Genomic DNA, 14,197 nt, shown 5'->3' on the forward strand with positions numbered 1-14,197 from the left:
TCAAGTGTTGATCTGGTGTCACTTAGAAGGACTGTTTGGATAAGATGCTGATAATCACAATGCCTGTGATAAAACCAACTGTGGAAAATCCCTTGTGTTCACATCATCAACAGGTCTGGGAGTGCCCAGACCCATGGCCTGGTGGGTGGGCAGCAGTGCAGGAAAATTCTCCCTCTCGTGCTTCTTCTCCCACTACACAGAGGCAGCTGGAATGTGAACTTCTCTTGCTTCACCTCTGAGATAATTAGACACTGCTTCAAATACTGCAAAAAATGAAGGGGGAAAGAGAGAAGGGAGCAGTATTTGCACTGTTGGGTTTTTTTTTTTTCACTCCAATGGATTTTTAAACCAGTGACTTTTATTTGGTGAGAAAGTATTCAAACTTTCACTGGTCAGCTCTGCAGCTCCCCTGCTCCATTGCTTGCAGAAGTAACATAATTGAAGGAGCTGATGCCGTGAACAAAAGGCAGAGGCTGTGATGATTCACAGCTGGGCTTTGCCAGTCAATTTATTTTCTAAAAAAATACATTAAACATTGCTCCTCAAATTCCTTGCACTTTTCAGGTGGTTGACTTCTGTCTAAAAGCCTCCTAAGAACTGAATCGTGCACATTTCCAGTTTAACTGCACATTTCTAAGCATAATTGCTATATAGCCAGTTTATTTTATAGCCTTCAGCTTATTCACTTTGTTACATAACTTCTTAATTTGAGATTAAATGGGAAAGTGATTAGTCACTTTTTTAGTGTCTAGCTCCCTTTTCATGAACTTCAGCATCCCTGCTTTGTCTGTTCACTATCAGCAAGCAAGGATGGATGCAGGTTCTGATTGTTTTTTTCCCCAGAGAATCACAAATATGGAAAGCCAAAATTTTGTTTATGCTTTAGAATGCAATTTCCAAACTGGGGTTTTTTACAAAAGGTTTTTTACAAAAGGGTTTAAAAAAAAAAATCTAGGAAATGATGGTATAAAACGTCAAAACCCAGGACATCTATATGTTTATGTAAGTCCCAATGGCAAAGAGACAAGGATATTCCTCGTGCATTGCAGCATTTACTGAAGAGTATAAGGATAAAACAATTGTATTTCCAATAATATTTAGATTAATACGTATGGTACAAAAAAAAAAAATTACATCCAGCTTGGGCACAAGCCAGCTTTAAGCTTCAAGTGACTGCAGAAAGTTACTGAGCTGGTGTACAGAAACTATTCCAGCACCATTTTCTGACTGTAGAGATATATATTACCTGTGTGGAGAGAGCCAAAAACTTTGCTGCCTGCCTTCCACAAGGAGAGTATCTTGGTGTTTCTAAACACATCCCACTGATGGAGCCAAGGATTTGTGTTCTGAGGGGTCTCACAGAGCAAGGCTGAAAGGGCTACGCTTGTTCCCTGCTAACAGGCATGTCCCAGTGGACAGCTGCTGCACGAGAGACACTTGGGGGAAGTGAAATCTTGTAGAAGCCAAGCTCCCTTTACATTTATTTAATACCCATGAACGAATGGGGAATAATGCTAATAATGTGCCACTGCCAAATAGGCCTGTCCTTTCCATCAAGCCCAGACAGCACCATCTTGCAGCTGTTGTAGTACAAATAGGGGGAAAAAAAGAGGTTGAATGGGGAACAGCTGGCACCTTGTGCCTTCTCTGAGGACCCACAAACTCCTTCCTTACAAGGATTAATACCTTAGAAACTGTATATGCTTCAGCTGCAGTCCCAGCTTCCTGCTTTAACTTGTAGGCATTTGTACATTTGAGAGATCAGTTCAGGTCTTTCCCACGTCAGGCATTCAGGTCTGGCATCTGCAGTCTCTGCAGCAACACACACTTGTGGCTTTGGGAAGCTCTGGTGCTTATCACAGGAGGTCTCAGAGCCCTTAGCTGCACATGAAGACTTTTGCACTGGGTCTGTTTCAATCCTCTTCCCTTTGCAAGAGAGAAAATACAATTATTAAGTAACTGGCTCTGTCCTACCAGTCATAAGCTGGCATCCAGCTAAGCCACATGTGTATAGGTCCACAGCATCCATGTGAGAAGAGGGAGCAGGATTATATCATAAACACATGGACTGTGAAGGTTGCTTGAAAACACAGATTTGATCCCTGTAGCTGATGAAGTTGCACTTTCCTTTGTTTAGGACAGCTGTTAGTGTCTTCACTGTTTTGGTTTCTAAGACTGTCTTTGGTACCTCTCAAACAGCAGAACTTCCCAGTGGTCTCCAAAAGCAGTGCAAGAGCCTGAAATCAGAACCAGGCTTGCTGAGTCTGACAGATTTTGGCATCATTCAACACCTGCTTCCCTTAATGAAGTGGAACCATGCTGTATCAGGGATCAGTGATCACCTCACTGGCTGTGAGAGCTCTTTGGGGTTGTGACCAACCTACAGCATTAGCAGTGGAACCACAGAGTATTTACACTACAGTTCACAAACTGCTACAGGCTTCCAACTAGGAGTACAAGTATCACAGAAAATGATGTGTGAGTGCTGCCCCTCTGTGCAAATGTGCAGGGCTGGTAACTGATAACTCTGATGCTGCAGCAGCAGTGGACAAGCAAAATCAGTTTATATCAGAACAACAAGAGTTCTACACTTTGCTGTGGGTCTGAATGTCGACAATACAGGTGAAGGGCCACAGTGATTCATGACTCCTCACCATTCACTCAGCATATTGTGTGCATACATCAGAAAGGCAAATGGGTATCACATCCCACTCTTCCTAAAGGAGCTGGGTTACAAACCCAAACAGCTGAATTGGGTAATAAGTGGTTTGTTTCAAATTATTTAGGCTAATAGAGAGTTTGTCCTCCAGACACAAAGCAAACACATGCCTTTTTCTTAATGGTGAGCAGTAGAACTTTATTTCTTGAGGTATTTCTTAGGGTTTGCAAGTGTTTGGAGAGGATTTTTCGGTAAGGTTTTGGTTAACTAAGTTATATAAATTCACAGGAAACTATTGTATCTTCTGAGTCAAGAAGCCTATAGACTTCCCTTGCCTAGTAAAGCCACTACTTACCAAGCTTGGAGATGAGTACTTGGCTGAGGTTTTGGTGGCAGAGGTGGTGTGTGGTTTACACTTTTCTTACTGTTGTTTTCTCATGGGAGGTTTCCTGTTGTAAGCCGTACTCTGACAATACCCGAGTTTGTCCTCACCCCAGTGTTAACTGACATGTTAATATTTTATTGGATTAGATTTGAATATTTGAGTAGATTTTGCATAAATATTTAGGCATCTTATAGCCAGCAGCAAGCAATGATAAAATACTTTTCAATTGCTTGTTCAAATTTTGTGTTGGTTGTTTCCTCTAAGATCTCTAATCCTTGTACCTGACTCCTAGCAAGGTCTTACCATGAATAAATCAGAAGTTCTGGCTAGGAAACCTAGCTATCATAAACCAGTCATAACCTAGATAGGACAGCCAGGAAAGGGGCTGAGTGTAGACCAAGCTTAGGGTAACTTAGCTAGTATAAGCCTGACCTCAGTCTGAATTATTTTATAGTGAGAATTCAAAGTTAGTTCCTTCACAAACACAGGTTAGTGTTGGGGAGTGTACAAAAACACCTTTCAAGTGTACCTGAAGGAACTCAGTCATGTGAAAATCACTGAAAATCAGTGCAGCTTATCCTCCAAGATCAACTGGATTCCTACAAAAGTGTCCAATGTAATATTTCAGTTTGCTTGTATAAGAGGGCTCTGCTCAGTCTGACACAGTTCTGGAGTGGAAGGATGCAAAGGATTAGATGGACACTAAAATGTCAGAGAATTTTTTTAGTGGCCTATTGGGGGGGTTCTGTTTGCATCTGCATAGGAGAATGTGGAGAGAAAATCTGAAATGCAGCTCCTCTAGTCAACAGGTTAGAGATAAAAATACAAACTCTCCCCCAACATGCTTTTTACATAAATATTTTGATTTTAGGCATCTCAATGATTGCAGACTGTCAGTCTCACTGCTTCACAGGAAACAGAGCTTTGTTTCTGGAGCTACTCAGACCAAGGGTGTGAATTCCAGATAAAATGCAGGAAAGCCTAGGGAGGTCTGGCCTGAGAGTGGAAGATTCAGCTTGGAAAGATGGATAATGGCTAAATTCATGGTGGAGGGAATAAACAGGCAGTTACAGGATGTAACAGGAGGTAGCAGGAACAGCTTGCATTTGTCAGATTTCTCATCTCTTTACACTGTTCTTTCCAATGCAGGAGCAAGGGAAAATGTCCACCTTGTTATTCTAACTCTACTTGGATCTTCTCTTGTCCAAGAAATGTGCTAATCTAAATTAGCACTGATCTAAACTAGTACTGATGTGGAACCTGATGTTTAACTCCCCATGCAGTAAAAAACTATTCTATCATTGTCTTCAGTGGAATTTTGAGTATAAGTAGAGATTGATTTAAGCATTTGCTTCAGTGATCATTTGAGGTGAGTCACACCTGAGAGAACCTTTAAAATACCAGCATTTCAGAGCAGCACATAGAATTATCAGGGAAAGATTCCAAAGCACTTCATAGAGATAAAAGCACTGACCCCAGAGCTTTGGTTTTGCAGTGTCTCCAAGGCAGGATAGCAGGTAATTGTGTAAGTGTAAATCAGAAGGGTATAGGCCTTCCCTATGCTTCCAGCACGTTCCTCAAGCCTCCACTTTCAGATGAAGGTGCTGCAGTAAAGGGCACATTTTCAACCATAACTCTGTCTCTTCCTTTGTGGTCTGTTTATCTTGTATGGATTGAATTTTAGTGTATTCTTTCACAAACTAACAGGCACTATATTTACCCCAAATATAAATCTTTGACAAAATATCTCCATCTGTGTAACTAGTGAAAAGGGCAAAATATTTTATACATTAAGAGTTTAAAACAATTCATTAACAATTGCTCATGTAGCTGGAAATAATTTAATGGTTGATTTGTCCACAGTTCTGGCATTTCTAAATACTTACATGTTTAGATCTGTAGGCAAAAACATTGCAATCAAAAAATCTGCTCTGGGTTTTTTATGCTGCAATGTGTAGTGCAACCATGTATGTCAACATCATGTATATGCCCACATTTCCCAAATCATAACAGAAATTTCAAACTTGTAAATTAGGTTTGTGCTGTGCTTCTCAGGGTAGCTGAACTCTGTGCATAAGAATGACATCATTGTTTCTGGAGTAACTAACCTACATGAGAAGAGGAGAATCAGAAGCAGACTTTTAAGAGGAAAATATCAAACAGAATGAATGGTTTGAACACAACATATGATGCTTTTGGGTGCTATAAACATTTTATTGTTACTTGTTTGGGAAGAACTGCATAACTCACTGGGGCTCCATAACTTGTGAGTAATGCAGCCATCTCAAAATGTAGCAGATTTATCTGTCAGGGTGTTCAAATGAAAATCCAGGATCTCATTTCCTCCTTGGCCGTTGTAAATTTGACCCAGTGTTTAACAATGACCCATCGGCATGAATTCCTTTACATTTAGATAAGGCTTTTGGATTAAAATGTAACCTGAATTGGATTAAAATGTAACCTAAAACTTGGATTTTAAGAATGTAGCCTGACGGAATATTTGAGCGCTGGAGCACTAAAAATCTAGTTGCAACTTCTCTTTTTAAAAAGCGTCAGAAATTTAAGGAAACTTTCTCCAACAGCAGTACAACGGGACAACAGGGCACTTCAGTTAGACTTTATTTTTTTTTTTTTGCTAGAAATTAACAATTGCCCGCACAGTTAATTCTGCACAGACAATAAATAACTCGATGAGGTGGCAGCATGACTGCCACTACACTTCAGCCTCACTCTTTGACATGGGGCCATGTTCCATCCGCCGTTCCCAGCCGAGATGGTGCTTCCAGGGGTTCCCTGGACACTCGGTGGCAGTGCCCCAGCTGCCCTTGGTCCCGGGAAAGGAGGAGCCGCGGGTCCTGCCTGCTCGCCCTCGGGAAGGGATGCTGCGAGCATCCAGCATCTCCCGCCTGCTCGCCCTCGGGAAGGGATGCTGCGAGCACCCAGCATCTCCCTGCGGGCCCGCACCGCTCCTCCAGTGCTTCCCCTGCACAGGAGAGCGCTGGGGGCCGGCTACCTGCCGGCTGTTCCTGCCGTTCCCAGCTTCGTTTTGGGAAGCTCGAGATTACAAAGCAGCGGGATGGGGTCCGCCTGACCGAGCAGCACAAAGCATTTCGCTGGGAAAGTTTGCTATGACTCCCCTGCCGATTTTTGCCCCACCTATTATTATTATCATTATTATAATTATTATTATTATTGTTGTTGATGTTGTTATTTACACATTCTGTGGCTGATGGCGCGCCCAGACTTCTTCCAGCCCACAGCCACCATCACCCTCCGTGCGGCCGGAGCGTTCCCTTCCATCCAGCTGCGGCACCGCAGCCACAGGCTGGCGATGGCCCGTGTGCGCCGCGGGCACACCGCAGGACCCGCTCCTACCCCCACGCCAACCTTCCTACTCATCATGCCTCAAAGCCAGAGCAGGAACCCAGCCCCGAAACAGCGCCGAGCCCCGCTGCTCGGGATTCATTTTAAGGCGGCAGCTAAGAGCCGAGTGCTCCGGGGAGGCGCAGCCCACCGAGCTCCGCAGGGGTGGCGATTTCGGGGGGAGCGGTGCCCGGGGAGCGGAGCGGGGCTCGGGGAGCGGTGCTGGGAACGGAGCCGGGAGCGGGGCTCGGTGCTCGGGGCTGAGAGCGGTGCCGGGAGCGGGGAGTAGCGCTCGGGCAGCGGTGCCAGGAGCCGTGCCGGTGCTCGGAGCGGTGCTCGGGGCTCGGAGCGGTGCCGGGGCTCGGGCGGGGCCGGCGGTGGGAGCGCGGCCGTGGCCGCGGGCGCGGGGCGGCGCGGGCGGCGCTGTGCATGCCGGGCGGGGCGGCGCGGCCAGGAAGCGCTCGCTGCCGGCCCAGCCGAGCCTAGCCCAGCCCAGCCGAGCCCAGCCCGGGCGCAGCCGGCGGCGGGGGCGGGCACAGCCGCGCCGGTGCCGCGGGGGCTGGGGCACGGCGGAGGCAGCGCCGGAATGGGGGTGGCTTCCTGAAGCGCGGGGAAGGGAGGGCGGGAGGAGGCTGGTTCTCGCCTCTCGGAGCCTCTCCGCCCCCCTCCTGCCCCTCTCTCTCTATCTGCCTCTCTCCCAAGTTTGCCGCTGTGCCGCGGCGCCCTCGGAGCGGGTGCTGCGGGCTGGCGCTGCCCGGCTCCCGGCGCTGCCCGGGACGGCGGCGAGCCGAGGGAAGGGCCCGCCGCCCCCGGGGAAGGCTCGGCTCCGGGGAGCCGCGGCGGGAGGCGGCTGGCACGGACGCCGGAGCTCCGCCGCCCACCCCCCGGCAGCGCCGCAGTCCGCCCAGCGCCGGCAGCCCCGGGAGATGGTGACACATGAAGCGTGCGGGAAGGACCATGGTTGAGAGGACCAGCAAGTTCTTGCTGATCGTGGCCGTCTCGGTGTGCTTCATGCTTATCCTGTACCAGTACGTGGGGCCGGGGCTGAGCCTGGGTTCCCCCAGCGGCCGCTCCTACTCGGAGGAGCTGGACCTGTTTCCCACGCCGGACCCGCACTACGTGAAGAAGTATTACTTCCCCGTGCGGGAGCTGGAGCGGGAGCTCGCCTTCGACATGAAGGGCGAGGACGTGATCGTCTTTCTGCACATCCAGAAGACGGGCGGCACCACCTTCGGCCGCCACCTGGTGCAGAACGTGCGGCTGGAGGTGCCCTGCGACTGCCGGCCCGGGCAGAAGAAGTGCACCTGCTACCGGCCCAACCGCAGGGAGACCTGGCTCTTCTCGCGCTTCTCCACGGGCTGGAGCTGCGGGCTGCACGCCGACTGGACCGAGCTCACCAACTGCGTGCCCGGCGTGCTGGACCGCCGGGAGAGCGCCGCGGCCAAGACTCCCCGGTAGGTGCCGGTGCTCCTCGGCCGTGCCCCGCTCCTTTACCGTGCCCCTGCCGTGCCATGCTCCGCGGCACGCTGCCCGTGTGCCGTGCCTCAACCTGCCCCAGCCTTCCCTGGGATGGCTCGGTGTCCTCCCCTCCCGTCCTCCAGGCTGTGCCCTGCACCGTCCTCCTGGAGCTGGAGTGCTCTCTGCTCCCACGCACCTCGCACACTGCGCCCTCACGCCCGTGCTCTGGCAGCCTCTGTGGACCTTCTACCGAGAGCATCTTTGTGCTGCTGAGCTCTCTGAAACATTTAGGCTTCACCTCAGACATCACTTGCCACCTTTTTAGAGCCCTTTGTACCCTGCCCCTGCTGTTTGTGGCCAGCTGTGCCGGAATTGTTCTCCGGAGCAGCCGAGGCGAGGCACACAGCCCCGCGGAGCTCCCGCTTCCCTCGCTTCGCTCCCCCAGGCTGACACAGCTCTCTGCACTCTGCAGAAAACACTCCTTGGACACCCTTCTTATGTCCCTTATGTTGATCCCGATGGGAGACCTGGGTGAACTCTTTTGGGTAGAGCAGTGCCTGGTGCACGTCCCCTGAGTGTCCTGTGTGCCATGCCAAAGCACCCTCGGGTATCCGTGTGGAGCACCCGCTGTATTTCTGCCCTGGTAGCCCATCATTTCCCTGCCTTGCTCTCTTCAGTTCAAAGCTTCAGAGGAATTTTCTCTTTGAAACACTGTAGTAAAGACGGTGGCATATATTAAGATCTCCAAAAGATTGTAGTCTTTGAGCTCAATATACTGCTGTCTTTTATTTGATGAGACAGTTTTTTTAGTTATCACTATTTTTTAACACTATGTGCATTTCTTTGGCATATTAGTCGTTCTATTACACTTTGTAATGTTTGCCTTCAAATTTCATTCTTTAAGGTGCCCGAGATCTTATGCTAATATTTGCTTATGCCATATACTTTATTTATATGTCGTTAATAGCATACATAATCTCTTTAATGAAAAGTGGATTAAGCAAGCATGTTTGGGCATCATAACTGTGTTTTCCCCGTGTTTTTTAAAAGCCATTCCTAATGATTTTTCTTTCCTTGGAGCTGTGTGTGATTTCTGGGGTTCTTTATTGTCTCTGTCATGATTGCTGCTGTTTTCAGCCCGTTTCAGTGTTAGTCATCCAAGTCTGCTCAGCCTGCTGATGACCCAGCATCGGCAAACAAGTATATTACTGAAAGGTTGAGGCTTTCCTGGGCTCTCTTATTAATGTGTTTGAGTAAAATAGCCAACAATAACAACTTGAGTAAAATATCCTCTGCTCATCTAGGCTGCTGCTTTCAGTGAAGTGTTGTTAGGGAAAATGTGCATTTTCTGATTTTAAAAGAGGAAGAAAAAGTACCTGTTTTGTGAACCTTGGCACTTGGCTAGCAAACCATTAACCTTATATAAAGAGCTGTGTGGGTTTATGAATTGTCTCAAAGCCTTGTGTGCTTGTTCTGGCAGTTTTGTATTAAAAACTGTTACGTGTTCAGTATTCAACTTTCTTTTGTTCAGCAGCTGGGGTTTTTGTACAGGTACCTGAGAAAGGGGCACATCAGGTTGTGAGGTAGCAATTAAATTCCTTACAGCAACTCCTAGGAAGTTGAGAATCAGAAGTCTATTGCTTCATCTCACATGCTTTAAATAAGATTTTCCTTACCATTTGTTTGGAAGTATCAGGAACTGTATGCTTCTGCATGCTTCTTAATTGTCTTGGGTTTTGGATTTGCAGGAAAAATCATCAATCCTGTCCCACTCCCTCGTGTCTCTGCATATCATGAAATAGTTGCACCCAATGTTGTCTCTTGACTTCCTTTAAATCTAAGTTAGAATTTCTTTTCCGGGAGCTCAAGGACTGTGATGTGGAAGCTGTTGCTAATCTATGTTTTATCACCTTGGTCTGTTAAACAAAACCCAGAATTTACTGATCACTGTATCTTGGGGATGGTTTTAGTGCAACCAGCTGCTGGCTATTTCAATAATACTGTCCTAGGATCCAGCTCTGTTGTACTGCAGTCCACTTCAGTTGGCACCTCATCCAAAACGTGTTTTATTTCATGCCTGACACAACTGCAAGTAAAAGACAGGCAATGCTTGTTTAAAATAAAAAATTGATGTGTTTCCTTTCTTAAAATATAGATAGTCTTGTATGATGTCCATTACAGCAAGAGCAATATCACTTTATTTGTCCATTGTGAGTGTTGGATCTCTTGTGTTGAAAATGGGTCATCTTTTTAGGTAAGGTGTGTGCTAGAGAGGCTCCTGTTTTTACAATGGAACTGAACTATGAACGTATCTCTCTCAAAGGAAACAGAAAAAGCAGCAGCAAACAACCATTCTGTCAGACTCTAATACCCAGTCTGTAGTTTGGAGTGGAGTCTTCACATTGAGCTTCTAAAGCTAATACATTGGCTTCTGCATTTGCTGCTTAATACGACTTTTAAACCTCTGCTCTTCCAAATATATGTTTGTCCCCAAAAACAAAACAGCTGACTTGTGATTACAAATAAATCTGCCTTCTAGTGAATGCTGGAAAGCATGAAGGTCACTCAGTATTGCCCACATGCACAAATCATGAGGCTCAAGCTGTTCCCTTTGTAAGGAATGCAGTTCTGTTGCTGCCCAGTGCCCTATTGCTCTACATTCCATAACCTGGGCATGGGACATAAATTCGCAATGCAATTCAACTTTCTTCATTGTTCAGTTGTTCTGTGTTAGACTTAATGATTAGGAGCCCTAGATTGCCAAAGGCTGCATTTTTTTTCTCTCTTTCTTTCTTTTTTCTGCATTGATGCAGTGTTAGGGATGGGTGTGTTAACTCTAATGGGTCACTCCGGTTCTCACCCCCTTCCCACCCCCTCCTGGTGCCTTTCCTGTTTTGTATTCAAAAGGCTTCTGGACTTCTTGAAGCAATGTTATGTTTTATACACAGCCAGTAAAAGAAAGATTGATTTGTTTGGGGGTTGTAAAACTGGGACTCCAAGGAACTCTGAAGTTGGCTGTGTGTATCAGTTAAGTCACTTAGCTGCAGCTCTCTTCATGGCTTTAGTGGAGGGCAAATTCCAACATTTGGAGAATGGAGGCCTAATTGTTCCTTGTGCTCTGTGGCATAAAAAACTGCTGCAAAAGACTTTTCTTAAAAAGAAGCAATATTAGGATGCATGCCCTGAGTCACCACGCTGATATTTGGGCAAGCAGAAACTGTGAACTGCCCCCTCCAATTTGTTTCACTCAGAACTTCAGAGATCAAATCTCTTCAGTTGATTCTGGGGAAAAAAAAAAAAAAAAAAGGCAAACTCATTTCAACTCTTTTAATTGACTTCCAGAATTAGAAAAACTCTGTGAACTGACCCACTAGCGGCTTGTTTGTCAGAGGAGTGAATGCAAGCCCTTGGAGGGGTTGTGAGCCTCTGGAGGAATTGAGGAATTGTGTTCCAGTGCCCTTGTGCTGCTGTGCTCCCAGCTCAGGAACTCAGCCCTGGCTGCCTTGAATTTGTACTTGGAGGACACTTCATGTCTGAGCTCAACTCTAATGGTCTGCACAAGCAGTAAAACAAAATATATTACACCAGAGGAATTCTGTGTGTCTCCCTTCCTGCCTGGTCCCCCCAAAAACCCCAAATAAACCCCAGACAGCCCAGGTTTTGTTTGTCCTGCTGATTTCTGCTGCCTCATAAGAACAAGAGCATCAAAGCTGGTGTTTTCCTGGAGCTGCATTATTCACATGGAAAGGACTCAAGGCACACAGCTCCTTTAAAACTGCATTTCTGGAAGCTCCCTGTTGCTGGGGAGAGCCCCTGGAGCTGGGATAGTGTTGGTTGGGCATTGCTGGCTCCTTCAGCCCTACCTTCTGCTAGGCTGTTGCAAGCACTGTAGATTTTTTAATTTATTTTTCTTAATGAGCTACCCCAATACATGAGCCTAGCCTTGGCTTTTTGTATGGGTTCCGTGCTAGTCTGTCATAGAAGTTTGGGTTCTGAGTTTATCTGTGGACACAAATGACAAAAGAGTGTGTATGCTTCTGATTTCAGTATTTTTTCCTCAAGGTTTCATATGTGTATAAAGAAAAAAAATTGTAATCCACATACTTTTATGTAAGAAATGCATGACAGGTCAGTAAAGCCTGCTGTTATGCAGATCAGTCAAGAATCTCTCTGATTAGCTATTTACAGCTTATGTTTGGGCTTGGGTTTTTTTAAAGAAACAATTAACAGGGCTCAGCAGTTTGTTAGTTTGATTTTTCTGAAGTGTGAACTTTCACAGCTTCTAACTACGTATCTGTCCCATTGCAGGGATCTGTTTCTGATGAGGTTTTTATTATATGTGTGCTTAGGAGATGCAGAGACACATTGTCAAGAAACCAACTGTTTGAGAATGAAAAGCTTTACCAAATCGTTTTTATAATATTAGCACCTTTTAAAACCTTGGGCTTATCATTATTTTTGGATCTGTGTGTGTTGAGGGTTGAGTAATACCTGTATGCAGGGGGCAATTTTTTTTCCATTCACCAGTTCAACTGAGACTTGTTTATTGTAAAGACCACTGAAGAAATACCAGTATGAAGCTATTTTCAGTAGCCTGGTTCATTTCTCAAACCTCTAGCATGTGGGATTAAAATAATGTAGGATTTTAAATCCTACTAGTCTGATGGGAAATTTACTCCACCTTTGTGCTCACCCACTAGGCCAGGCTGGTACTTCACAGCCAGACAATTCTAAAGGTTCTAGTTTTGTAGTGAAAATCTTCACATTTCACAGTTACCAAAAGTACTGAAAATTGGAACTCTCCAAATAGCTGCCTTGGGTTTGAGGTACTGTATTTATCTAAGCTTGAGACTTTTGGCTGGTATGCCAGATTTTATTACTCTTACTGGTTTTTGTTGCTATTGTTGACAAAGCAAAAAGATGTGTGTGCATTTGTACTGACCTGATTTTTCAAAATGAGACTTTTGGCTGGTTTTCATTAATCTTTAAACAAAAGTTGCATCATGACATAGTAATTTTGTTTTTCTTGCTTGGAAGTTTGCAAACATTCTGCCTAGACCTCAGATTTTGCCTTTTTCTGGTTATCATTTCCTGTTCTACAAGTAAAAGTACAATATTTGGAGTAAACCCTTGGATAATCACCTCTTCTCTTTCTCTTTTTGTTTGTTATTTTTCTTTTTCTCGTTTGTTTATTCCTTGTTTTTTGAAATAATTACTCTAGAAGAGGTGGCTTGAATTTTGTTAATAACTGAACTGGTTGATTTGTTAGATGCTCCTGTTATCAGAGCCATTAAGGACTGGTCCTCTGTAGATGCACAGCTGATGGGTTCCACCATGCTAGTGCAGGCAAACATTTTGGTTAATCACTCAGCTATCAGAGTTTGTAACAAGTTGTGTGACACTTCTTGGCCAAAGCAATGCCCGGCCCAGTTTTCAGGGCTCTGCTGAAGGTTTGTCAGTGTGAAATGGAGAACACACAAAGAAATACAAACCAATGCCACTCAGAAGAAATCTGTGCCTAAAGGAATTTGGATTTCATTAGGTGTGTGATCTGCAGTCATGTGAAGCTGATGTTGCCCTGTGTGCCTGGGGCAGTGTGGTGAGGACTCTTCCCTGCAGGAGGATGGGGAAGGTCTTCAGTTGGATATTAGCTATTAGAACATAATATTAGATATTAGGGTATTTTCAATATTATTTATTAGGATATTAAAGGTGAACTGGATGTGTTGTGGTGTTAGCCCTTGGGACAGCACTGCTAGAGAAGATTAACTTGCAGCTGGAGATCCTTGCAGTGCTGCCCTTTCCCTCTGCTTCTTCTAGGAAGGAGGAGATGAGCCCCCACTGATTTGAGGGCTTGGGTTTTTTTTTGTTTTTTGGGGCTTGTCCAGCAGTCAAGCAGAAGCTTTTGGCTGCCTGCTGTAGAAACTGGAGAAGTGTAACCTGGGACACATTTACTAGAAAGTAATTTGGGCCATGCAGGCTGGAGTTATGTAAGGAAATTCCTGGTGAGTTCATCCCAGAGGTGAGACTGATGTGCCTTGCCTGAGCCACATTGTCCCCAGTGCCCACCCTGTGGCTGGCAGCAGAGCCACTCCTGCCAGCCTGTTCCTAGCCCAGTGCCAGTCACAGCAGTGAGCAGCAGAGCCCAGAAGAAGGAAGATAAAGCTCATTAAGAGAGGCTGTGGCTGGGCTCTTCTGGGTACTTCGACCAGGAAGCAGAGTGACTGTAATGAGAGAACACACCTGGTTTTAAATTTGCTTAGCTTATCAAAAGTATGGCATCCATTTAGAGCCTCCCTGCTGTACATCCTGCTGTCTTTTACAGATTTGGG

At 45.9% G+C, this 14,197-nt stretch overlaps 1 protein-coding gene across 1 annotated transcript in view; it reads left to right on the forward strand.

Annotated features, from left to right (window-relative positions):
• The first annotated feature begins 7,005 nt into the window (after nt 1-7,005).
• Nucleotides 7,006-14,197, forward strand: part of HS6ST1 (heparan sulfate 6-O-sulfotransferase 1) — a 178,709-nt gene continuing 171,517 nt past the window's right edge. Inside the window, exon 1 of the mRNA XM_033068884.2 lies at nt 7,006-7,861. Within this exon, the coding sequence (XP_032924775.1) occupies nt 7,344-7,861 (518 nt within the window). The 5' untranslated portion in view covers nt 7,006-7,343. The remainder of the gene's footprint in view (nt 7,862-14,197) is intronic.

This window comes from Catharus ustulatus, chromosome 10 (assembly GCF_009819885.2).
Source record: "Catharus ustulatus isolate bCatUst1 chromosome 10, bCatUst1.pri.v2, whole genome shotgun sequence".
NCBI lineage: Eukaryota > Metazoa > Chordata > Aves > Passeriformes > Turdidae > Catharus > Catharus ustulatus.